This window comes from Cervus elaphus, chromosome 5 (genome assembly GCF_910594005.1).
Source record: "Cervus elaphus chromosome 5, mCerEla1.1, whole genome shotgun sequence".
NCBI lineage: Eukaryota > Metazoa > Chordata > Mammalia > Artiodactyla > Cervidae > Cervus > Cervus elaphus.
In genome coordinates, this window is record NC_057819.1 from 19710566 (window position 1) to 19737867 (window position 27302).

The 27302-nt window shown below is 42.3% G+C and overlaps 2 protein-coding genes across 2 annotated transcripts; both read left to right on the plus strand.

The window, feature by feature from the left end:
- The first annotated feature begins 13790 nt into the window (after positions 1-13790).
- On the plus strand, positions 13791-19475 carry LOC122693951 (endogenous retrovirus group K member 25 Env polyprotein-like). The gene is made up of 2 exons (XM_043901963.1): positions 13791-13912; positions 17562-19475. The coding sequence occupies exon 2, from the start codon at positions 17563-17565 to the stop codon at positions 19369-19371; it is 1809 nt and encodes a 602-aa protein (XP_043757898.1). The 5' UTR covers positions 13791-13912; position 17562; the 3' UTR covers positions 19372-19475.
- LOC122693137 (endogenous retrovirus group K member 10 Gag polyprotein-like) lies at positions 13978-15730 on the plus strand. Its single transcript, XM_043900733.1, has 2 exons — positions 13978-15469; positions 15639-15730. Exons 1-2 carry the CDS (start codon positions 13978-13980, stop codon positions 15728-15730), a joined length of 1584 nt encoding a protein of 527 aa, XP_043756668.1.
- Positions 19476-27302: the final 7827 nt, after the last annotated feature.

Here is a 27302-nt window from a genome sequence, read left to right on the forward strand (position 1 = left end):
TAGTGATCCCCCAACTTTTCTGTGGCATGCCCTTCAGTTAAAACGTTTGAATATGTACTCCCAATGTATATTCCTTTAGTAGAGATTTTGAAAAGAAGAAATATGAACACATTCAATATCTTCTAATAACCTATCATGGAAAAAACCTAAAGCTATATACCTGAAACTAACAGAATATTGTAAGTCAACTATAGTTAAATTTTAAAAAAGAAGACAAAGAGGGACTTCCCTGGTGGTCCAGTGGCTAAGACTCCTCACTCCCAATGCAGGGGGCCTAGGTTTGATTCCTGGTCAGGGAACTAGATCCTGTGTGTCACAACTAAGGCCCAACACAGCCAAAAAAAAAATTATTTTTTAAAAGAAAAATAAAAAATTAAGATTCTAATACTTTCTCTGTATATCCAGTGGATTGTCCTATGCACTCCATGTTGGAAACCTCTGGCATAGACAACTTTACTTTGCAATACTCTTTTAATATTGAGGTATAATTTACATACAATAAAGCACATAAATCAAAGTTGGGTTACTTTTTCCCTATGTCTACAGCTGTACAATGATAATCCTTATCAAAATATAGAACATTCTAACACCCCAGAAGACTATCTGGTGCCCCCTCCTAGGTAGAGCATATTTCCCCCATTAATAACCATTGTTCTGACCTCTGCCATCATAGATTATTAGTTTGACCTGGTTTTGAACCTTCTTTAAGTGGACTATTACAGCATCTACTCTAGAATCTGACTTCATTCCTCAACATTTTAAGAGTCACCTGTATTATTTTGTATAGCAATAGCAGTAGTTCATTCTTTTCCATTCTTGTGAGTATCCTATTGTATTAATGTACCTTAATTTATCTATTTTACTCTCTTTTTTTGGCCAGACAGCAGGTGGGATCTTAGTTCCCCAACCAGGGATCAAACCCAGTCCCCTCTGCATTGGCAGCTTGGAGTCTTAGCCACTGGACTGACAGGGACATCCCTACCCATTCTACTTGCTTTTTTTTCTTGTTTGTGCTGGGTCTTCATAGCTGTGCGTGGGCTTTCTCTAGTTGTGGTGAGCAGAGGCTACTCTTCACTGAAGTGCACAGGCTTCTCATTTCTTGGCTTCTAAGGAAACGGCAACCCACTCCGGTATTATTGCCTGGAGAATCCCATGGACAGAGGACCTGGCAGGCTACAGTCCATGGGGTCACAAGAGTCAGACATGATTTAACAACTAAACCTTATAGAACATAGGCTCTAGGCTCACAGGCTTCAATAGTTGCAGCATGCAGGCTCAGTAGTTGCAGCTCTTGAACTCCAGAGCACAGGCTCAGTAGTTGTGGCACATGGGCTTCGTTGCTCCACAGCATGTGGGATCTTCCCGGACCAGGGGTCAAACCAGTATCTCCTGAACTGGCAGGTGGATTATTATCCACTGTTCCACTAGGGAAGTTCCCCATTCTACTCTTGACACATACCTGGGTTATTACCGGTTTTTAACAATGATGAATGAAGCTGCTCTGAGCACTCCTGTACATGTTTTTGATGGACAGAAGCCCTCATTGAGAGTTTCCCTGATGGCTAGAGAGTAACCCCCACTTGCCACAACTAGAGAAAAACACATGCAGCAATGAAGATCCAGCACAGCCAAAAAATAAAGAACATTTAAAAAAAGAAGAAGAACACTCACTGACTGTGGGTGTGTTTCCGGGAGTGGAAGTGCTTTAGTAAACATTGCCAAACAGTCTTGCCAAAGTGGTTGTACCATCTACACTCCCTCTAGCCATGTGTGAGAGATTACCCCACATCTGTGACGAGACTTTGAATCATCAGTCCTTTTAATTTTATTATTTTTATGTATTTTTAAAATTTGTATTGGAGTTTAGTTGATTTACACTGTTGAGTTAGTTTCAGGTCTACAGCAAAGTGTTTCAGTTATACATATATGCATATTCATTTTTTCAGAAGCTTTTCTCATATATGGTATCAAAGAATATTGAATAGAGTTCCCTGAGGAATACAGTAGGTCCTTGTTGTTTATCTGTCTTATATATAGTAATGGGTATAGGTTAATCTCAAACTCCTGATTTATCCCTCTCCTCCCCATTTCCCCTTTGGTAACCATAAATTTAGTTTTGATAACTGCTAAGTCTGTTTCTGTTCTGTAAATAAGCTCATTTGTATCATTTTTAAAAATCAGATTCTGCATATGGTATCATATTTTTCTTTGTCTGACTTACTCAGTATCATAATCTCTAAGTCATCCAGTTTGCTACAAATGGCATTACTTTGTTCTTTTTTATGGCTGAGTAGCATTCCATCGTGTATCTGTACCATATCTTCTTTATCCATTCATTTGTTGATGGGCATTTAGGTAGCTTCCATGTCTTGGCTATTGTAAACAGTGCTGCAGTGAACACTGGGGAGCATGTATATCAGTCCTTTTAATTTTAGCCATCTTGGTGGGAGACCTTACAATACTCTTGATGAAGTGGGAGAAAATGCCAGGACAAACATCTTGTCTTCCGATCTGGTTTATCTCCTCTCGCTTTTCCACTTGAGATTTATGGATGAGTTAAATCCACAGTGTATCTGTACATCTCAGAGCCCAGTGGCCATCATTCTATATGATCTCAACTGGAAAGCATGACAAGATTCTAAATCTGAACTCAAAACAGCTAAGTCTTACCATAAACTCTAGAAAAGATTAAGGAGCTACTCAGTGGGTTTTTTTTTCCTTCTCAGTTCAGTTCAGTTCAGTTCAGTCGCTCAGTCGTGTCCAACTCTTTGCGACCCCAAGAATCGCAGCACGCCAGGCCTCCCTGTCCATCACCAACTCCCAGAGCTTACTCAAACTCATGCCCATCGAGTCGGTGATGCCATCCAGCCATCTCATCCTCTGTCATCCCCTTCTCCTCCTGCCCCCAATTCCTCCCAGCATCAGGGTCTTTTCCAATGAGTCAACTCTTCTCATGAGGTGGCCAAAGTACTGGAGTTTCAGCTTCAGCATCAGTCCTTCCAATGAACACCCAGAACTGAGCTCCTCAGGATGGACTGGTTGGATCTCCTTGCAGTCCAAGGGACTCTCAAGAGTCTTCTCTAACACCACAGTTCAAAAGCATCAATTTTTCAGTGCTCAGCTTTCTTCACAGTCCAACTGTCACATCCATACATGACCACTGGAAAAACCATAGCCTTGACCAGACGGACCTTGGTTGGCAAAGTAATGTCTCTGCTTTTTAATGTGCTATCTAGGTTGGTCATAACTTTCCTTCCAAGGAGTAATCGTCTTAATTTCATGGTGGTATTCACCATCTGCAGTGATTTTGGAGCCCCAAAAAATAAAGTCTGACACTGTTTCCACTGTATCCCCATCTATTTCCCATGAAGTACTGGGACCAGATGATGCCATGATCTTAGTTTTCTGAATGTTAAGCTTTAAGCCAACTTTTTCACTCTCCTCTTTCACTTTCATCAAGAGGCTTTTTAGTTCCTCTTCACTTTCTGCCAGAAGGGTGGTGTCATCTGCATATTTGAGGTTATTAATATTTCTCATGGCAATCTTGATTCCAGCTTGTGCTTCTTCCAGCCCAGCGTTTCTCATGATGTACTCTGCATATAAGTTAAATAAGCAGGGTGACAATACACAGCCTTGATGTACTCCTTTTCCTATTGGGAACCAGTCTGTTGTTCCATGTCCAGTTCTAACTGTTGCTTCCTGACCTGCATACAGATTTCTCAAGAGGCAAGTCAGGTGGTCTGGTATTCCCATCTCTTTCAGAATTTTCCACAGTTTATTGTGATCCACACAGTTGAAGGCTTTGGCATAGTCAATAAAGCAGAAATAGATGTTTTTCTGGAACTCTCTTGCTTTTTCGATGATCCAGCGGATGTTGGCAATTTGATCTCTGGTTCCGCTGCCTTTTCTAAAAGCAGCTTCAACATCTGGAAGTTCACGGTTCACATATTGCTGAACTCTTTAAATATCCCAAAACAACCAGAAAACAAGGGCTTGTGCTTTTCAAACAACCAAGGCGTAGTGTTTTTTAGAGGGAACAAAGACATTCCTAGAGAAATTTCTCATTTTGAACTCTCCTTCTGACGTCCATAGGACCAAAGAATACAACCTCTAAACTGACTTTCCCTTGGTAAGTAGTCCTACAGCTTGAGAAAAAAAGGCTTTATTGAGATATAGTTCACATACCATACAATTCACCTATTTAAAGTGTACAAGTAAAAAAAAAAAAAAAAAAAAAGTGTACAATTCAATACTTTGGAGTACATCACAAATATATGCAACTCTCACTACAGTCTTCCCTGATGGCTCAGATGGTAAAGAATCTGCCTGCAATGTGGGACACCTGGGTTCAACCCCTGGGTTGGAAAGATTCCCTGGAAGAGGGCATGGCAACCAACTCTAGTATTCTTGCTTGGAGAATTCCCATGGACAGAGGAGCCTGGTGGGTTACAATCCATGGGGTTGCAGAGTTGGACACGACTGAGCAACTAAGCACACATATCACCAGTCAATTTTTGAACATTTCCATCACCTCTAAAGAAACCGCATACCCTTTAGCTATCATCTTCCTATACCCCTTCCCAATCCACACCTCCCAAGCAATTGCTAATCTACTCTCTATGGATTTGCCTCTTCTGGACACTTGAATATGTAAATGGAATCATATGATAATGTGGCCTTTGCAGCCACAAGTTTCTTCCATGTTGTAGCACATGTGTCAGTACTTTATTCCTTTTTATGGTTGAATAATATTCCATTTCATAGATAGACCGTGCATGCCTGCTAAGTTGCTTCCATTGTGTCTGACTTTTTGCTTTAGGACAAAGAGTCCTAAAGGACTCTTTGCTTTATGGACATCTCTGTGGGATTCTCTAGACAAGAATACTGGAGTGGGTTGCCATGCCCTCCTCCAGGGGATCTTCCCGACCCAGGGATCAAAACTGCCTCTCTTACATCTCCTGCATTGGCAGGCAGATTCTTTACCACTAATGCCACCCGGGAAGCCCTGTAGATAGACCACACTTAGTTTATCCATTGATGGAAATTTGGGTTGTTTCCACCTTTTGGCTATTATAAAACGACTGCTATATTCTGTAGCTTTTTAGCCACCTTGATACTTTTAGGGTTTTTGTTGTTGTTATTTTCAATATGTACACATATTGACTTACTCATCCTTAAGATATCAATAAGACTCTGTGATAAAAAAAAGGAATCAAAATATGTATAGAAATGAATGAAAATAAAAACACGACAACCCAAAACCTATGGGATTCAGTAAAAGCAGTGCTATGGGGAAGGTTCATAGCAATACAAGCTTACCTCAAGAAACAACAGAAAAATCAAATAGATAACCTAACTTTATGCCTAAAGCAACTAGAAAAAGAAGAAATGAAGAACCCCAGCGTTAGTAGAAGGAAAGAAATCATAAAAATTAGGGCAGAAATAAATGAAAAAGAAACAAAGGAGACTATAGCAAAAATCAACAAAATTAAAAGCTGGTTCTTTGAGAAGATAAATGAATAGACAAACCATTAGCCAAACTCATCAAGAAAAAAAGGGAGAAGGATCAAATCAACAAAATTAGAAATGAAAAGAGAAATCACAACTGACAACACAGAAATATGAAGACTACTATCAGCAACTATATGCCAATAAAATGGGCAACTTGGAAGAAATGGACAAATTCTTAGAAAAGTATAACCTTCCAAAACTGAACCAGGAAGAAATAGGAAATCTTAACAGACCCATCACAAGTATGGAAATTGAAACTGTAATAAAAACTCTTCCAACAATCAAAAGCCTAGAACCAGATGGCTTCACAGGTGAATTCTACCAAAAATTTAGAGAAGAGCTAATATCTATCCAACTCAAACTCTTCCAGAAAATTGCAGAGGAAGGTAAACTGCCAAACTCATTTTATGAGGCCACCATCACCCTAATACCAAAACCAGACAGTTCAGTTCAGTTCAGTCGCTCAGTTGTGTCCAACTCTTTGTGACCCCATGAAGCACAGCATGCCAGGCCTCCCTGTCCATCACCAACGCCTGGAGTCCACCCAAACCCATGTCCATTGAGTTGGTGATACCATCCAACCATCTTATCCTCTGTCATCCCCTTCTCCTCCTGCCCTCAATCTTTCCCAGCATCAGGATCTTTTCCAGTGAGTCAGTTCTTCACATCAGGTGGCCAAAGTATTGGAGTTTCAGCTTCAACATTAGTCCTTCCAGTGAACACCCAGGACTGCTCTCCTTTAGGATGGACTGGTTGGATCTCCTTGAAGTCCAAGGGACTCTCAAGAGTCTTCTCCAACACCACAGTTCAAAAGCATCAATTCTGTGCTCAGCTTTCTTTATAGTCCAACTCTCACATCCATACACGACTACTGGAAAAACCACAGCCTTGACTAGACAGACATTTGTTGATAAAGTGATGTCTCTGCTTTTTATTATGCTCTCTAGGTTGGTCATAACTTTCCTTCCAAGGAGTAAACGTCTTTTAATTTCATGGCTGCAGTCACCATCTGCAGTGATTTTGGAGCCCAGAAAAACAAAGCCAGCCACTGTTTCCTCTGTTCCCCCATCTATTTGCCATGAAGCGATGGGACCAGATGCCATGATGTTAGTTTTCTGAATGTTGAGCTTTAAGTCACCGTTTTCGTTCTCTTCTTTCACTTTCATCAAGAGGCTCTTTGGTTCTTCTTCACTTTCTGCCATAAGGGTGGTGTTGTCTGCATATCTGAGGTTATTGATATTTCTCCTGGCAGTCTTGATTCCAGTTTGTGCTTCCTCCAGCCCAGTGTTTCTCATGAGTACTCTGCATATAAGTTAAATAAGCAGGGTGACAATATACAGCCTTGATGTACTCCTTTTCCTGTTTGGAACCAGTCTCTTGTTCCATGTTCAGTTCTAACTGTTGCTTCCTGATGTGCATACAGGTTTCTCAAGAGGCAGGTCAGGTGGTCTGGTATTCCCATCTCTTTCAGAATTTTCCACAGTTTATTGTGATCCACACAGTCAAAGACTTTGGCATAGTCAATAAAGCAGAAGTAGATGTTTTTCTGGAACTCTCTTGCTTTTTTGATGATCCAGCAGATGTTGGCAATTTGATCTCTGGTTCCTCTGCTGTCAGGAAGCATTTAACAGGAGGCTTCCTGTGTGCTGTTTTGGATCTGTCATGAATCCTCTGTTCCTTATTAATTCCTGAATATTCAGGAATTAAGAGGAGAGGCAAGCCTCTCCTGGGACTGAGGAATGCATGCATTTCCTTCGTTAGTTTTTCCATACGGTGAAAAGTAACTATTTACGACCCTATTTTGATATGGATCACCTTTTGGCCTTATGGCCTCTATTGCTCCTTGCTTCCTTGGTAAACTTGTAAAGTCTGGTCTCTTGATCTTTATCTAAAGAAGCTACTGGTATATATACTCTTAAAGAATTCAATAAAGCACCCGTGTTCCATCAAAGCTTGGGTCCCCACGTCTTTCTTTCTTTCTCTCTCTCTCTCTTTCTGGCTGATTCCCTGGAACATGAAGGCCGGCTGCATAACCCAGGGAATATTAGCCTCTTTCCTTCTCTCACTTTCTCATAGTCGACTCCGGACCACCAGGTTCCGGTCCATTAAAGGACCCCAACACTCTGCCTTTTCTAAAACCAGCTTGAACATCTGGAAGTTCACGGTTCATGTATTGCTGAAGCCTGGCTTGGATAATTTTGGGCATTACTTTACTCGCGTGTGAGATGAGTGCAAGTGTGCGGTAGCTTGAGCATTCTTTGGCATTGCCTTTTGGCCTTTTGGCTAAGATCAAGTGTAGTATCAAATGTGTAAACCAGACAAGATGCCACAAAAAATGTAAACTACAGGCCAATATCACTGATGAACATAGATGTAAAAATCCTTAACAAAATTCTAGCAAACAGAAAGCAACAACATATTAAAAAGATCATACATCATGACCAAGTGGGCTTTATCCCAGGGATGCAAGGATTCTTTAGTATTCACAAATCAATCAATGTGATACACCACATTAACAAATTGAAAGATAAAAACCATATGATTATCTCAATAGATTCAGAGAAAGCCTTTGACAAAATTCAACAGCCACTTATGATAAAAAACCCTCCAGAAAGCAGGAATAGAAGGAACATACCTCAACATAATAAAAGCCATATATAATAAACCCACAGCAAACATTATCCTCAATGGTGAAAATTGAAAGCATTTCCCCTAAAGTCAGGAGCAAGACAAGGGTGCCCACTCTCACTGCTATCATTCAACATAGTTTTGGAAGTTTTAGCCACAGCAATCAGAAAAGAAAAAGAAATAAAAGGAATCCAGATGGGAAAAGAAGTAAAACTCTCACTGTTTGCAGATGACATGATCCTCTACATAGAAAACCCTAAAGACACCACCACAAAGTTACTAGAAGTAATCAATGAATATAGTAAATTTGCAGGATATAAAATTAACACACAGAAATTCCTTGCATTCCTATACACTAACAATGAGAAAACAGAAAGAGAAATTAAGGAAACAATTCCATTCACCATTGTGACAAAAAGAATAAAATACTTAGGAATAAATCTACCTAAAGAAACAAAAGACCTGTATGTAGAAAACTATAAAACACTGATGAAAGAAATCAAAGGTGACAGAAATAGATGGAGAAATATACCATGTTAATGGATTGGAAGAATCAGTATAGTGAAAATGAGAATACTACCCAAAGCAATCTATAGATTCAATGCAATCCCTATCAAGCTACCAATGGTATTTTTCATAGAACTAGAACAAATAATTTCACAATTTGTATGGAAATACAAAAAGCTTCGAATAGCCAAAGCAGTCTTGAGAAAGAAGAATGGAACTGGAGGAATCTGACTTTAGACTATACTACAAAGTTACAGTCATTAAGATAGTATGGTACTGGCACAAAGACAGAAATATAGATCAATGGAACAAAATAGAAAGCCCAGAGATAAATCCACGCACCTATGGACACCTTATCTTTGACAAAGGAGGCAAGAATATACAATAGAGAAAAGACAATCTCTTTAACAAGTAGTGCTGGGAAAACTGGTCAACCACTTGTAAAAGAATGAAACTAGAACACTTTCTAACACCATACACAAAAATAAACTCAAAATGGATTAAAGATGTAAACATAAAGCCAGAAACTATAAAACTCCTAGAGGAACACATACGCAAAACACTCTCTGACATAAATCACAGCAGGATCCTCTATGACCCACCTCCCAGAGTAATGGAAATAAAAACAAAAATAAACAAATGCGACCTAATTAAACTTAAAAGCTTTTGCACAACGAAGGAAACTGTAAGCAAGGTGAAAAGACAGCCTTCAGAATAGGAGAAAATAATAGCAATTGAAGCAACTGACAAAGAATTAATCTCAAAAATGTACAAGCAGCTCATGCAGCTCAATTCCAGAAAAATAAACGACCCAATCAAAAAATGGGTGAAAGACCTAAACAGACATTTCTCCAAAGAAGACATACAGATGGCTACAAACACATTAAAAGATGTTCAGCATCACTCATTATCAGAGAAATGCAAATTAAAACCACAATCAGGTACCATCTCATGCCAGTCAGAATGGCTGCTATCAAGAAGTCTACAAACAATAAATGCTGGAGAGGGTGTGGAGAAAAGGGAACCCTCTTACACTGTTGGTGGGAATGCAAACTAGTACAGGCACTATGGAGAACAGTGTGGAGATTCCTTAAAAAACTGGAAATAGAACTGCCATATGACCCAGCAATCCCACTCCTGGGCATACACACTGAGGAAACCAGAATTGAAAGTATACCCCAATGTTCATTGCAGCACTGTTTACAATAGCTAGGACATGGAAGCAACCTAAATGTCCATTGGCAGATGAATGGATAAGAAAGCTGTGGTACATATACACAATGGAATATTACTCAGCTATTAAAAAGAATGCATTTAAATCAGTTCTAATGAGGTGGATGAAACAAGCCTATTATACAGAGTGAAGTAAGTCAGAAAGAAAAACACCCAATACAGTATATTAATGCATATATATGAAATTTAGAAAGATGGCAATGATGAACCTATATACAAGACAGCAAAAGAGACACAGATGTAAAGAACAGACTTTTGGACTCTGTGGGAGAAGGCAAGGGTGGGATGATTGGAGAGAATAGCATTGAAACATGTATATTACCATATGTGAAACAGATCGTCAAGCCAGGTTTGATGCATGAGATAAGGGTGCTCAGGGCCAGTGCAGTGGGATGATCCTGAGGGATGGGATGGGGAGGGAGGTAGGAGGGGGGTTCAGGATGGGGGACACATGTACACCCATGGCTGATTCATGTCAATATATGGCAAAAACCACTACAATATTGTAAAGTAATTAGCCTCCAATTAAAATAAATTAATTTAAAAAAAAGACTCTGTGATCAGTGAACTTCCCTGGTGGTCCAGTGACTGGGACTTGTGTTCCCAATGCAGGGGGTCAGGCTGTGATCCCTGGTCAAAGAACTAGATCCCACATGCCACAACTAAGACCTGGTACAGCCAAATATATATTTTAAAAAATATATGATCAGATTTTTTCCACTCCCACTCTTGTCTCTGGGAGCAATTCTCTACACATACCAATGGTATTTCAAGCCTTTGCTCCCCCCTCTTTGCCTAGCTAACTCCCACTCATTTTTATTTTATTATTGTTTTTACTTTCTGGTCGCACCTTGAGACACATGGGAACTTTTGTTCCCCAAGCAGGGATTGAACCTGCACCCCTGCAATGGAAGTGTGGTGTCTTAACCACTGGACCACCAGGGAAGTCCCCCTTCTCGTTCTTTATTCTGTGATGTTTACTCAGTATCCAAGTCCATTGGAACTACTTCAGAGAATATCTTGTTTATATGACTATGCATCTATGTATGAAGTGTTAGGATATTCCTTGTATTCAAATAAATAATACAATGAACCAGGAAAAATGGCATGTTGCCAGGACTATTGCCAACTTATTTTTTTCCAATGCTCTTTATATAGACTTGATTTTTTAAGTCTACAGAGGATGTTACTCATAACCCATATTCTGTTTCATACCTCAAAAGAAGAAGTGGTAATTTACAAAATTTCTTCCTCTTCTTTCTATCTCATAATATCACATGCCCTGTGGTTGGTGATGTTTTTGGTCATATGGAGCCAGAATATCTAGGAAAACTTTTGTCATCAGATGATATGAATACATATGCTGGTGCTTCAATCTCTCTTTCTAAGATGACTCTTAAACAGCCACAGTATACAACATTGATTGTAATAGTTCAATCATTCATAGGTTTGCCATGTAAAGATAAGAATTCTGGGGACTTCCCTGATGGTCCTGTGGTTAAGACTCCACACTCTCACTGACAAGGGCCCAGGTTCAATCCCTGGTCAGGGAACTAAGATCCCACAAACTTTGCAGTATTGCCCCCACCCCCCAAAAAAAGAAAAAGAATTCTACGTGCTAGTATTTTAATGGGTGGCCTTTTCTCAGCAAGTTCCATGCTTTTGGTTCAACCTAGATTACTGGTGGGATTTTTCAATATTTTCATTTTTATTTCTGGGCTTAGCAAAAATAAAAAGAAAATGTGAGTGGTGAGGGTTGAATGGAAGAGGGAAAGGAAGAAAGAACCAGAAAGATGAAAGCCAGTGGCCAAGCTATACCACCACATCATCTTCATTGAGCCTCCTTGGTTAGGTCTCTCAAAAGGTATCAAGGGAATACTCAAGTTTCTCTCCAATTTGTCCCAAATATCTCTGTATTCATTTCTGCCATACCCAGTGATCACTAACTGGGTGCTTTAAAACATCAGAAACCTATTCTCTCACAGTCCTGGAGGCCAGAGGTCCAAAATAAAAGTGTCAGCAGGACCACACTCCCTCCAAAGTCTCTAATGGAAAATTCCTCCTTATCTCTTGCAGCTTTTGGTAGTGCTAGGTGTTCTTTGGCTTTGGCAGCATCACTCCAATGTCTGTCTCCATTTTTGCATGGCCCTCACTATGTGTCTCTCTGTCCTTTTATTTTGCTTGTTTATTTGGCCTAACTGTGTGGCTTGTGAGATCTTAGTTCCACCACCAGGGCCCCTGGGAGTGAAAGCATCGAGTCCTAACCACTGCACTGCCAGGGAATTCCCCTTTTCTGTCTTTCATAAGGACACTTGTCATTGGATTTAGGGCCTATCCTATTCTGTAGGATCTCATCTTAATCCTGACCTTAATTACATCTGCAGAGACACCATTTCCAAGGAAGGCCACATTCTGAGGTTCCAGGTGGACATGAATATTGTGGTGGGGAGACTATTCAACCCACTCCAAACTCCTTCAAATTCTATTGCTTCTGCCTTTGGATATAGTATATAAACCTTGAAGTGACAGTGAGCTGTCTACTTTACCACTGATAAGAAACAGTTGTCTTACAAATTTAACAGAAGTAAATTAATGTAGTGGGGGCTTTCCTGGTGGCTCAGACAGTAGAGAATCTGCCTGTAATGCAGGAGACATGGGATTAATCCCTGGGTCAGGAAGATGGTCTGAAGAAGGGAGTGGATACCAACTCCAGTATTCTTGCCTGGAGAATCCCATGGTCAGAGGAGCCTGGTGGGCTACAGTCCATGGGATTGCAAAACATTGGACATGACTGACCAACTAACACACACACAAACTAACATACAGAAGAGTATGGAAATTGCAATGGATTTTTCACGAAGACAACATGCCCATGTAGTAAAACACTCAAATCAAGACACAGAACATTCCCAGTGCAGATTTGGAACCATATTCTTTCTTTTTTTCCATTAACAAAAATTTAATTGTGGTAAAACACAACAAAATATACCATCTTAACCATTTTAAAGTATACAGTTCAAGGACTTCCCTGGTGGTCCAGTGGTTGAGAATTTGCGTTGCAATGCAGGGAACTCAGGTTTGATCCCTGGTAGGGAAACTAAGATCCTGCAGACTTTGGAGCTACTGAGCCTGCAAGCCACAACTAGAGAGTCTGAGCGTTGCAATGAAATATTCCCACTTGATGCAACAAAGATACCATGTGCTGTAACTAAGACTGGAGGCAGCCAAATAAATAAACATTAAAAATAAATAAACTATACAGTTCAGTTCAGTCGCTCAGTCATGTCCAACTCTTTGCGACCCCATGAATCACAGCACACCAGGCCTCTCTGTCCATCACCAACTCCCAGAGCTTACTCAAACTCATGCCCATCGAGTCAGTGATGCCATCCAGCCATCTCATCCTCTGTCATCCCCTTTTCCTCCTGCCCCCAATCCCTCCCAGCATCAGGGTCTTTTCCAATGAGTCAACTCTTTGCATGAGGTGGCCAAAGTATACAGTTTAATACATTAATACATTCACATTGTTGGACTGCGGGGAGCGGCTTGAAAGAGCTGACTCTGGGAGCTGCCTTGATTGATTGTCGAGGGTCTGTTCGCAGACATAGCTCTCTGTCCCGCCACCCCTCTGAAATTTACTATCCAAGTTAACTCCTAACAGACCATTAGTGAGCCTTGAATGCACACAAGGTGCAGATAGATGGCTTTGCACGACTGCCCTTAAGATAAGTAGGATGCCTTTGGCGCCAGGAGAGAGCTCTGGTGATTGTTATCTTAAAGATGATGTACATGGGGAAGAATTTTCTTTGGGATGCCTCTCTTCTTGGTTTAGTATATATGTAACCCTGAGAAATAAAGAATCATCGTTGACTGCAGCGATCCTCTCGACCCCATCTGTTCTTTCTCTTTTTTTCTTAGCCTAAAGGAACGCGTCGTGTTGCTCGCTGAAATCTTCCGGCTGGCCCGGCAAGTGGCGCCCAACGTGGGGCTCGACGAAAGTTCCTTGCGGCCGCTGCCCGTTGAAACTATTAAGGTAAGTAAGAGTGTGTGTACTTGTATATTGAGGGGCAGGAAGGAATATTGTCGAGAGTATAAACCATGGGACAAGATAATAGTCGTCAGTTGTTTGTGCATATGTTACAGATAATGTTGAAGGATCGGGGAATGCAGGTTACTAAAACAAAATTGCAGACTTTTCTTAGTTTTGTTGAGGAAGTATGTCCCTGGTTTCCACAGGAAGGGACTATGAGTTTAGAGATATGGAAAAAGATAGGGAAACAGATTCAAACATATTATACTCTCCACGGACCTAATAAGGTTCCTGTGGAAACATTTTCATTATGGTCTTTAATAAGAGACTGCCTTGATTTTGAACATGAGGAAGGGAGTAAATTAAAACACATGCTCCAACCCAAAGAACCAATTTATGCTACTCCTAAAGTTTATGCTACTCCTAAAGGGAAAGGACCCACAAACTTTGAATTAGAATCTGCAAAACCTTTGAAGGAAAATGAGGGAACGCTGACTCCAGAGGATGAGGAAAGTTTAGAGGAGCAGGCAGCTGCTTATCATAAGGATGATCATTGGGAATTACTTGTAACTGACAATTCGAATGTGCAGGCAGCAGCTGCCCCTCCGACAAAGGGTCTGGAGGCACTCATGCAGAAATTATTAATAACAATAAAGGAAGAAATAAAAAGGGAAGGTAGGGATGAAGGCGCTGGTGCAATCTCTACTGCGCCTCCTGCTTATGCACCCTCAACTATTGCTGGATTAGATCCTCCACCTATTTCCAAACCTGAAAATTTGTTGAATATAACTCGTGAATCACACAGTTTGTCCCCCTTGCAAAAGGCTATGCAACAGGCCCAAAGAGCTGGAGAAACTGTTCAGGGATTCTCCGCTACTTTCCCGGTATTCGAGCATGAAAACCAAAGGTATTATGAAGCTTTACCTTTCAAACAACTAAAGGAATTAAAAATTGCCTGTGGTCAATATGGACCTACGGCTCCTTTTACCCAGACCATGATAGAGAGTCTAGGAGGTCAAAATTTGCCACCTAGTGATTGGAAACAAATTGCAAGAGCTTGCTTATCAGGAGGGGACTATTTATTATGGAAATCAGAATTTACAGAACAATGTGGCCATATAGCTGAACTAAACCAGCGACAAGGGATCAATACTACATATGAAATGTTGGTAGGGGAAGGGGCCTACCAGAATACCAATGCTCAATTGAACTATTTGCCTGGAGCATATGCTCAAATTTCTAATGCTGCTCGGCAGGCTTGGAAAAAGCTCCCTTGCTCTAGTAATAAGACTGAGGAACTTTCAAAAATTCGTCAGGGGCCTGATGAACCATATCAAGATTTTGTGGCTCGTCTTCTTGAAGCAGTAGGTAAGATTATAGCTGATGAGCAGGCTGGAATAGTGCTTACTAAACAATTAGCCTATGAAAATGCAAATTCTGCCTGTCAGGCTGCACTTAGACCGTACAGAAAAAAGGGAGGTCTATCAGACTACATTCGTATATGTGCTGATATCGGACCTTCCTATATGCAGGGTATTACCCTGGCTGCAGCTTTACAAGGTAAAAGTATAAAAGAAGTATTATATCAACAGCAAATGAAAAATAAACGAGGATTACCTAGTAGAGGAAATGCTGGCTGTTTTGTTTGTGGCCAGCCTGGACATCGTGCTGCCTTTTGCCCCCAACGAGCCAATTCAGGGAATATTAAAACTCCTAATTTATGCCCTAGGTGTAAAAAAGGAAGACATTGGGCAAAAGATTGTAAATCTAAAATTGATGTCCAGGGCCACCCACTTCCCTCGCAGTCGGGAAACTGGGTGAGGGGCCAGCCCCTGGCCCCGAAACAATGTTATGGGGCAATGCAGGGAAATCAGATGGTAGAAGGCGAGTTACAGACTTGTTCAGAGCCACCTCAGGGAGCGCAGGCTTGGACCTCTGTTCCTCCTCCTACACAGTACTGACTCCCGAAATGGGAATGCAGGCTCTGCCCACTGGGGTATACGGCCCTTTGCCTGATGGAACCGTTGGACTTTTGCTTGGACGTAGCAGCTCCACCATAAAAGGACTGCTCATAGCTCCTGGAGTAATTGATGCTGATTATACAGGAGAAATCAAAATTATGGCCCATTCCCCACAATGCATTACCACCATAGCTAGTGGACAGCGTATAGCTCAATTGATATTGGTTCCTGCGGTGCAAACAGGAAAAGCATTGGCTTCCAGGAGAGGGGAAGGTGCCTTTGGATCCTCTGACGCCTACTGGGTCCAGGCAATAACTAATAATCGTCCTGAGTTCACATTAAGAATAAATGGAAAGTTCTTTACAGGCATTCTGGACACAGGAGCTGATGTTTCTGTTATTGCTGAGAGACACTGGCCCCGAGAATGGCCTAAACAGATAGCTATATCAACATTGCAAGGAATTGGTCAAACTAATAACCCTGAACAAAGTACAGAGCTGTTACATTGGACTGACCATGAGGGTCACGAAGGAGACATTAGACCTTATGTCCTCCCAAACCTCCCTGTAAATTTGTGGGGACGAGATGTTATGACTCATATGGGAGTATATTTATACAGCCCCAGTGATCAGGTTAGCAATCAGCTTTTAGATCAAGGGCTTCTTCCCACCTCGGGACTTGGAAGAAATAATCAGGGAACTGTTGCGCCTGTTCAGACAAAAAGGTTACCAAAAAGAAGTGGACTTGGGTATTTTCAGAAGGGACCTCTGATCCTCCTGTAATTCACGCAGATCCTATTACTTGGAAGTCTGAGGAGCCTGTGTGGGTTGATCAGTGGTCCCTTTCCAAAGAGAAAATTGACGCTGCCCAACAACTGGTGCAGGAACAGTTAGAATTGGGACATATTGAACAGTCTAATTCACCTTGGAATTCGCCCATTTTTGTTATTAAGAAAAAATCTGGGAAATGGAGGCTTTTGCAGGATCTGCGAACGGTTAATGAAACTATGGAAGTCATGGGAGCATTACAACCAGGATTGCCTTCTCCCATGGCTATTCCTAGGAATGCCCACATAATAATCCTAGATTTAAAAGACTGCTTTTATACTATTCCTCTAGCACCTCAAGATTGCCCTCGATTTGCTTTTAGTGTTCCATCTGTTAATTTTTCCCAACCAATGCGCAGGTATCATTGGAAAGTTTTGCCACAGGGTATGGCCAATAGCCCCACCTTGTGCCAGAAGTTTGTTGCAGCAGCATTGTTTACGGAGTTTTTCTGCTATGGGCCTACCTAAATGCATCAAAACAGACAATGGCCCTGGATATGTTGGCCGCAATTTTCAAACCTTTTGTGCCCAGCTGCGCATCGTACACAAGACTGGAATCCCATATAACCCACAGGGCCAAAGAATTGTTGAGCGGGCACATCAAACCCTTCAGCACCAACTGAAAAAATTAAAAAGGGGGAGTTTGTATGCTATTACGCCTAACAATCTTCTTAGTCATGCTTTGTTTGTTTTAAATTTTCTGAGCCTTGATAAAAATGGAAAATCAGCAGCTCAACGTTTTTGGCACTATGATAATAAAAAGGCACGGCCATTAGTCAGGTGGAAAGACCCGCTAGAAGGCAGATGGCATGGGCCAGATCCAGTTCTAATATGGGGGAGAGGTCATGTTTGTGTTTTCCCGCAGAATGCCGAAGCGCCGCGCTGGCTCCCGGAAAGGTTGGTACGCACGGCAGAGGAGAGCACTGGAGGAGCGAATGAGACAGCTCACAATCCAGGAGACGGTCCCGCTGCCGACAGCTCAGCAGATACAGGAACTGTTACAGATGGCGTGTGAGAATGCTTCCAACCCTTCCCCTGCCTCTCCTACTAGTATATTAATTTCATTATTACTTCTTTTAAACCAGATAAGTTCCATGGAAGCCAGTATCTTCTGGGCGTATGTTCCTGATCCCCCTCTTTTACAGCCCGTTGGATGGGAAATGAGTTCTGTTCCTGTGTATGTGAATGACACAATACTTTTGGGGGGGTTTTCTGATAAGCATATTTTTCCACAGAATGCCAGTATTTCTTATACGGGATCCTCTTCACAATTACCAATGTGCTTTTTCCGAAATCATAATGTTTCAGGTTGTCTCACTGTTACAGATGTTGGATATTCTGATTACAGCACTGGCTGGAGTGTGGATATTCCTGGTGTGACCAAGCTCACAGGGCATGCACAGCGACGCAACGGGACGGGACCCCAGGATATCCCATTCTGTGGCCTGGGGCATAAAGGGAAACATATAGCGGTGCCATGGAAACTCTGCCGGAATGAGACTGCTACGGTGTATTCTATTACTAATGACACGCACTCACTGTGGGACTGGTCGCCAGACTCAGAGAGAAACCCCGGAAAGGAAAGTAACAGACAGTTTGCAGCGAGAATTTGGAATCTTGGCGGCACCCTTGTTTATCAAACTGAGGTCTGGAAGTTGCTGGCCGCTTTTGAAACAAGCGGATCCTTCATGCAGACTGGAGAAAAGGTTAAAGGTGGACTTTTTTGGAATGCAACTTGGAGATATCCTCGGGCTTGTGTACCTTATCCATTTATGATTATTGCTGGTTCTGTAAATCTTACTAAGAATAATAGTCAATATTATATTCATTGTTTTAATTGTACCCTAACCAATTGCATTCAAGGAATAAGAAATAATTCTGGAGTCTTGATAGTTAAACAACCACCTTTTGTTATGTTGCCTGTAAATCTTACTGAGCCTTGGTATGAAGAGTCAGGGCTTGAGCTGTGGAATAAGGTGCGTACAGCCCTTGCTAGGCCACGAAGGGGGATAGGATTAATAATTCTAGGAGTAGTAACGCTTATAACTTTAATTGCTTCTGCTGTTACTGCTTCTGTATCTTTAGCTCAATCTGTGCATACTGCTGGCATTGTAGACGATTTGGCAAAAAACACTTCAAAGGCTTTAGGGATTCAAGAAGATATAGATAGAAAATTAGAGGATAGACTAAATGCGCTTTATGATGCAGTAAGATTTTTGGGAGAAGTGCAAGGGTTAAAGCTAAGAACAAAAATTAGATGTCATGCTAACTATCGTTGGATTTGTGTTACACCAAAAATTTATAATGATACTGAAACTCCTTGGGACAGAGTGAAATCACATTTAGATGGTATTTGGCATAATGAAAACATTTCCTTAGATCTATTACAACTTCATCAGGAAATTCTTGATATAGAAAATGCTCCTCGGGCTAGTATGGATTTGGCAGAAAATGCTGAAGAGTTTGTTAACAGTTTGTTTTCCAATTTTCCTTCGATAACCTCACTTTGGCATCTTTTTTCAGGGGTCGTGGCCATGCTTCTGGTATTAGCGCTTTTTGTGTGCATTACTCCTTGTATCATAAAGAAATTTGTCAAAGAGCTGTGGGACATCAAGGCTGTCCTACACAGTAATTATTTACGCCAAAAGAATCAGGCGTGCCATTTTATTAAATAAAAGAGGGGGAGCTGCGGGGAGCGGCTTGAAAGAGCTGACTCTGGGAGCTGCCTTGATTGATTGTCGAGGGTCTGTTCGCAGACATAGCTCTCTGTCCCGCCACCCCTCTGAAATTTACTATCCAAGTTAACTCCTAACAGACCATTAGTGAGCCTTGAATGCACACAAGGTGCAGATAGATGGCTTTGCACGACTGCCCTTAAGATAAGTAGGATGCCTTTGGCGCCAGGAGAGAGCTCTGGTGATTGTTATCTTAAAGATGATGTACATGGGGAAGAATTTTCTTTGGGATGCCTCTCTTCTTGGTTTAGTATATATGTAACCCTGAGAAATAAAGAATCATCGTTGACTGCAGCGATCCTCTCGACCCCATCTGTTCTGTCTCCTTTTTTCTTAGCCTAAAGGAACGCGTCGTGTTGCTCGCTGAAATCTTCCGGCTGGCCCGGCATTGGACAACCGCTCCCGCCATCCAGTTTCAGAATTTTCTCTCATGTGAACTAAAACTCTGTCCCTATTACACAATAATTCCCCATTTCCACAGCCCCTGGTAACCACAATTCTGCTTCTGTCTCTCTGAATTTGACTACTCTAGGGAACTCATGGTGGAGAAGGCAATGGCACCCCACTGCAGTACTCTTGCCTGGAAAATCCCATGGATGGCGGAGCCTGGTAGGCTGCAGTCCATGGGGTTGCTAAGAGTCGGACACGACTGAGCAACTTCACTTTCACTTTTCACTTTCATGCATTGGAGAAGGCAATGGCAACCCACTCCAGTGTTCTTGCTTGGAGAATCCCAGGGATGGGGGAGCCTGGTGGGCTGCCGTCTTATGGGGTCACACAGAGTCGGACACAACTGAAGCAACTTAGCAGCAGCAGCAGCAGTAGAGAACTCATGGAAGTGCAATCATACAGTATTTGTTGCTTTGTGACTGGCTTATTTCACTCAGCATAATGTCCTCTGGGTTCATCCATGTTGTAACACATGTCAGAATTTCCTTCCTTTTAGGGCTGAGTACTATAGGAACCATATTCTTCTGAAAGGTGATGACAACCTCCTCTGGATTTTAATGGCTAAATCTTTACTTATTTTCATTCCTGATTCTAATTGGTAAACGATGTATGTTTCATTTGTGTTTTCCTCTTTGGCAATTATAGAGTTCAGGTTTTCAGGGTTTTAAACCAGAACCTAGCCCTTTGCTCTGGATCCTGTGACTTTGACCGAGTTACCCAATCTCATGTGCATTTTAAGGATCTCACTGAATTTATAGAAAAGCTAAAAGAATCAATGGCATCACCGATTCCATGGACATGAGTTTGAATAAGCTCCGGGAGTTGGTGATGGACAGAGAAGCCTGGCGTGCTGCAGTCCATGGGGTCGCAAAGAGTCAGACACAACTGAGCAACTGAACTGAACTGAAAAGAATCAACAGCTTTCAAAAGTGAATGCATGCGTGCTCAGTTGCTTCAGTCATGTCCAGCTCTTTGCGACCCTATAGACCGTAGCCTCTGTTCATGGCTCCATCCCGTGGGTCCTCTGTCCGTGGGATTCTCTAGGCAAAAGTAGTGGAGTGGATTGCCATGTCCTCCTCCAGGGGATCTTCCCAACTCAGGGATCAAACCCGTGTCTCTTATGTCTCCTGCATTGGCAGGTGGGTTCTTTACCACTCGTGCCACCTGGGAAGCCCTCAAAAGTAGATGCAAGTAAGCCAAAGGGCAAGTCTGAAAACATAATTTTTCATTCCTCTTTCCTTTCCCTTTCTTTGCAATTGGCTGGCTCCTAGGCGGAGCCCAAAGGACCTTGGCAGTGGTTTAGTCCTCATCCTTCCACCCATCTGAAAGTCAGCAGGAGTCTGTGTTTTGTTTCCTTTTATTTAAGCACATTCACTCATTGTTTTGGAAATACCTCACATTCCAGGGGATTGAAGACTTTTGGAATAAACAAGTCACCTCTTAAAAGATAAGACCCATTGAACATATGAATCCCTAGCTGAGTGGGAAAAATGAAACAACCAAGATTTGGAGACCGAGGGGAAGTTCATTCTGAATCTTTGTTAGAGATTCTCAGAGGTATAGTCTAAATTCACTTCCGTCATGGCTAAGGCCCTGCTATATGTAAATGTCTGTAAAGACAAATGCAGCACCTTAATCAGCCTGAGCCCAGGACCTAGTTCCTTCAATCCATCTGTTGTAGCCATGCGTTCTGGGAAACAAACTCACTCAGAAGGACAATGAAGATAGTGGAGTGCAGTTTATTACACCGGCGGGCCCAAGGCAGAGTCTCCTCTTAGCCAAGGACCCCAACCAGTTTTCGTGAAAACCTTATATACCCTAGGTGTACTTGCTCAAACCCACCTCCCCAAATTCCTTGAAACTAGTCTGGACAAGGTGAAAGAGAGATACGATCAAAGTTAACCCATGATTCATGTGTCACAAGACTAGATAAACTGGATATTTATCGATAGGCCTGTGGTCATATCCCGATAAACATAATGGAATCTACCACTTTGTTCTGTTACAGAGATAATGAGCATATTCTTTTAGGCAACGAACGGAGAGTCCAAGTACAAGTCCTGAGGCTCTTTTATCCGGGGGATCTGGTTTCCCATTGGTATGCCATTTCTATAGACACTGAGCACAAAGTTCAGAGTCCATGGGGAGGGTGACCATGCGTGTAGCCTAATGTTCGCAGCCTGGCCTAAGATGGAGTCCAGCTCTGTTTCCTCCTTCACATCAGCTGTGAAACAGGTTTTTACTGTAGGCGATTTAAGTCATTTATTTTCATAGTTTACACATTACACAATGACTTAGGACTAAGTGCCAAGAAGTATATAGTAAGAGCAAGATCAAATCCAACCACACTTCAAGTATTAATCTCTGTGTGTGTGTGTGTGTGTGTGTCTTAGTTGTTCAGTCATGTCCAGTTCTTTGCAGCCCTGTGGACTGTAGCCCGCCAGGCTCCTCTGTCCATGGAACTCTCCAGGCAAGAATACTGGAGTGGATTTCCATTCCCTCCTCCAGGGGCTCTTCCCAACCCGGGGATCAAACCTGGGTCTCCCGCATTGCAGGCAGATTTTTTACTGTCTGAGCCATCAGGGAAACCCTTTAATCTCTAATACTAGCCTTTATATGCCCTTATGAAAGCCCACCCAGTTGCATTATCCTTTTTCTGAAAGCTTTTTATCTGTGGAGTAAAGCAGGAAACATATAGGGTTGTGTATGGTCGGGCCACTCAAGATGGCTGTTCTCTTGCTCTTTGTCCATCCCTTGCCTGATGAGCACCCGCTTCACCTAAACTCTACACACAGGACTGACCTTCCTACATACCTGCCCCAGCTGTTGGTTGTTCTCATCAAAATGTTGCAGGAAGGAGGACCCGTTCCAGGGCCCTAAAGTGGGCTCTTGTCTAACTCTTAGAAATGAATTGTCCGAGGAGATGCACATGTTGACAAAGCCGGAGATTTTATTGGGAAGGGGGCGCCCAGGTGGAGAGCAGGAGGGCAAGGGAACCCAGGAGGACTGCTCTGCCACCTGGCTTGCAGTCTCGGGTTTTACGGTGCTGTGAATAAGTTCCGGGTTGTTCCTGGCCAGTCACTCCGACTCAGGTTTCTTCCTGGTGGTGCAGGCGTGGCTCAGCCAAGATGGATTCCAGCGAGAAGAATTCTGGGAGGTGGTAGGACACATGGCGTCTCTTTCTGACTTTTCCCAAATTCTTCCAGTTGGTGGTAACTTGTTAGTTCCATGTTCCTTACTGTGTTCCTCCTGTCATAAAATAACTCATGAAAATGGTTAGTATGGTGCCTGGCAAGAGTGGGCAGTTTCAGTCACTGTTTCCTTGAACGAAAGGGGCGGTGAGGGGCGTGTCTCTCTGCTGGTTTCCCTGGTAACTAGTGAACTCTCCTGACCTCAATTCCCCTACAACTGGCAATCTCCCCTCCCTCTCAGGAGCAAAGACTGTCGCCATGTCCTGCCCACCATCCACTGCACATGGTGGGATGTTGCTCTAGGACCTTGCTTCAGACATGTAAGTTCCCTCATCCATTAAACCATGGATGTCTCTGTTGCTGACTCTGGGCTCTTGAAACTGGGGAAGCATGGGCCTTATTGGCCTGTGGAGAACAGTCCAACAGGTGGCCATTTCCAGAACTTTCCAGAACCACAGAAAAGTGAGGGAAAGGGTGTGGAGAGGGATCCACTTATCTTCCTCTGCTTTCTCCCAGTCACAGCCTAGTGATGCAAAAGGTTAACTTGACTTTGAAGCAGAAAGTGCTCACCTTTACCATGTAGAATTGACATTTCACACAGAGAAAGCATGAGTTTTCCACAGTGTTCAGTCATGTTTCAGGGTTTGATGCTAATCTGTCAAATCTCAAGAGAAGCCACACAAACTCAGTGGTGTGCCTAGCGATTCCATCTCGCCAGCAGTACTCAGAGCTGACACTCTTATATAATTATAATTATAATAATTTATAATTATTTAAATATTGTACCTAAAGCTAGTCCATCTGGTTTTTGAAATATTCAGTGCTAAGACTGGCTTGAGACAGGGAATGTGAGACTGGGGTTCGTCTTTGGGGAGCACACACACGTATACACACACACACTCCTTGCCTCGCCCTGAGAACTGACTGCACTTGAAAATTCTTTTGTTTTTAAGATTTTTTTGATGTGAAAGTGAAAGTGACTCACTCGGTCATGTCCTCTTTGTGACCCCATGGACTGTAGGCCACCAGGCTCCTCTGTCCATGGGATTCTCCAGGCAAGAATACTGGAGTGGATTGCCATTTCCTTCTCTGGGGATCTTCCCAACCCAAGGATCGAACCTAGGTTTCCCACATTGCAGGCAGACTACCGACTGAACCACCAGGGAAATCATTTTTTGATGTGGACCATTTTAAAAGCCTTTATTGAATTTATTAAAACTCTGCTTATGTTTTCTGAGTTTGGGGCCACAAGGTACATGGGGTCTTAGTTCCGTGACCAGGGATCAAAATCGCACCTCCTGCATTGGAAGGTGAAGCCTTAACCACTGGACAACCAGGGAAGTCCCGAGAATTCTTTGTCATTAGCCATCTACCTACAAGCTGAAAAGGTTTCTTTCTTTCATTTTAGCTGTGGCCACTCATGAGGGTATGTTTTTGCTCCAGGGAGAGACACATGAACATGGTTACCATTAGTCTTGCAGTTCTTGCTCCTGGTTGGATAAAATCAATACCTTTGCCTTGCTTTTTCAGAACCTTCCTTGGGGGTCTTTGGGCAGCAAATGATAAAAACCTTGCTGCCAAAACTAGAAATGGCTTTAAGAGGGCATTTACTATCTTGCATAACCTGAAGTTCAGATATTGAGTTCCCAGAACTTGCCAATGACGTGATTGAGCCCAGGTTCTTTCCATCTTTCCACTCAGCCATCCTTTACTGTGCTGGTTTGGCCTTGGCTTATCACCTCACAAAAGGGCTCAGCTACTCCAAACATTACATCCTTAGGCAAGAATTTCCAAAGTTCCTTTTTTTTTTTTTTAATTGAGGTAAAATTTGCATGACATAAAATCAACATGTTAAAAGTGAGCAACTCAAAGATAAATATCATATACTAACGCATGTATATGGAATCTAGAAAGATGGTACTGAAGAATTTATTTGCAGGGCAGCAATGGAGAAACAGACATAGAGAACAGACTTATGGACATGGGAGAGGGGAGGAGAGGGTGAGATGCTTGGAGAGAGTAACAGGGAAACTTACATTACCATATGTAAAATAGATAGCCAATGGGAATTTGCCCTTTGTCTCAGGGAAGTCAAACAGGGGCTCTCTATCAGCCAAGAGAGGTGGGATGGGGAGGGAGGTTAAAGACGGAGGGGAAATATGTATACCTATGGCTGACTCATGCTGAGGTTTGACAGAAAACAACAAAATTCTGTAAAGCAATTATCCTTCAATTAAAAATAAGTAAATTTTTGAAAGAAAAATTGAGCAACTCAGTGGCATTTAATCCCTTCACAATGTTCGCAAGCTATCATCTCTATTGAGTTCCAAAATATTTGCATTACCCCCAAAATACTCACTAAACAGGGACTAACTACTTATTCCCTTCTCTCCAGTTCCTGGGAAACTACTAATATTTCTGCCTCTAAGGATTTGCCTATTCTGGACATTTTACATAATTGGAATCATATAATATAGGGCCTTTTGTGTGGCTTTTTCCACTTAGTCTGGTGTGTTTGAGATCCATCCACGTTGGAGCATGCATTAGCACTTCATTCCTTTTTCTGATAGTCCATTGCTTGAATGTTCCACATTTTGTTTGTCCATTCAGCTGCTGGTGGCTATTTGGGTTGTTTCTGTCTTTTGGCAATTGTGAATAGTGCTGCCGTGAACATGCCTGTATGTGTATTTATTTGGGTAACTGAGCTTCAGTTCTTTGGGGAATATACCTAGGAATGGAGTTACTAGGAGATTTTCTTTTTTTTGGGGGGGGGGCACTGTGCGTAGCATGTGGAATCTTAGTTCCCTGACCAGGGGCCATGTCCCTGCACTGTGGAAGTGCATGGACTACCAGGGAAGTCCCTACAAGGAAATTTTCTAAAAACATCCCTAGACTTCCCCTCACATCCTAGAGATCAGAGCTGTGTTACATCTCCATGCCTACAACAATGTCTTGGCAAGGAGAGTGAGACCACCACGACTGTCCAACACTAACTGAGACTGACACCATGTAGCTGGGGTGGAACCCAGTCATCTCTGAAGGACAATGTCACTTGGAAGAGGGCCGTTTTCAGAAGGTGGTGACCTTGAGCATGAACACTGTGACACAGGTATGCAAATCCTCTGTCAGCCATCCCTCCCCATATTGTTAGAGCAATTTGCTTTGTGTTCAAGGGTGTGAACTTGACTATTCTACCTGGCAAGCAGCCTTTCCTTTGGGGATTGTTCATCCTGCAAACATCTGCCTTAAGGAAGAAGTGTGGGAACTAGGGTCTTGACAAACCGTGTGTCAGACAATGAAACCTAGGTGAGATGGAAGCTCTTAAAAAACACTAGAGGAAGGACCCTGGTGGATGCAGGGTGTGCTTGCTTTGTAGAGACACTGGGAATGTGTTTCAAAGAACTTCCATTAATTATTTAATTTGTTTTTTTTAATTGGAGTGTAATTGCTTTACAATGTTGTATTAGTGACTGTTGTACAACAATGGGAATCACCATAGGTAGATACATATCTCCTTCTTCTTGTGCCTCCCTCCCACCACCCCCACCCGCCCCTCTTCAGAGAACGCCCATGAATTTAATGGCATCGAGATTCTTCTTTATGTACCCAGATTTGCCTTTCCCTCCACCACCAAGCCATATGGAGTTCATTTTTCATCTATTCCACAAATATTCCTTGTGCATCTTCTATGTGTCAGGCACTGGGAAAGACAGTGGAAAGACTATGGTAAGGCAGAGAGCTTAGCTCCTGTCCTCATGGAGCTGTAAATAACAGTGTGGTAGAGGAGGCTGAGGTTAAATAAATAATTCTGCAGAATATTTTAAAAATTATTTGCCTGTCAGTAATTACTTTTTTTTTTTTAATTGAAGTGTATTTGCTGTAAGTTACTGAAGGAGGAAACAGACAGAGCTGGACTCCATCTCAGGCCAGGTTGCGAACCTTAGGCTACACGCATGGTCACCCTCCCAATAGACTCTGAACTTTGTGCCCAGTGTCTATAGAAATGGCATACCAATGGGAAACCAGACCCCCCAGATAAGAGAGCCTCAGGACTTGTACTTGGACTCTCCGTTGCCTAAACGAATATGCTCATTATCTCTTAACAGAACAAAGTGGTAGATTCCATTATGTTTATCGGGATATGACCACAGTCCTATTGATAAATGTCCACTATTTATCTAGTCTTGTGACACATGAATCATGGGTTAACTTTGATCATATCTCTCTTTC

Coding starts and splice junctions, on each gene's coding strand:
- LOC122693137 (XM_043900733.1), top strand. CDS start 13,978: ATGGGACAAGATAATAGTCGTCAGTTGTTTGTGCATATGTTACAGATA. Junction 15,470..15,638: donor CCTGGCTGCAGCTTTACAAG/GTAAAAGTATAA, acceptor TTTATGCCCTAG/GTGTAAAAAAGGAAGACATT.
- LOC122693951 (XM_043901963.1), top strand. CDS start 17,563: ATGCCGAAGCGCCGCGCTGGCTCCCGGAAAGGTTGGTACGCACGGCAG.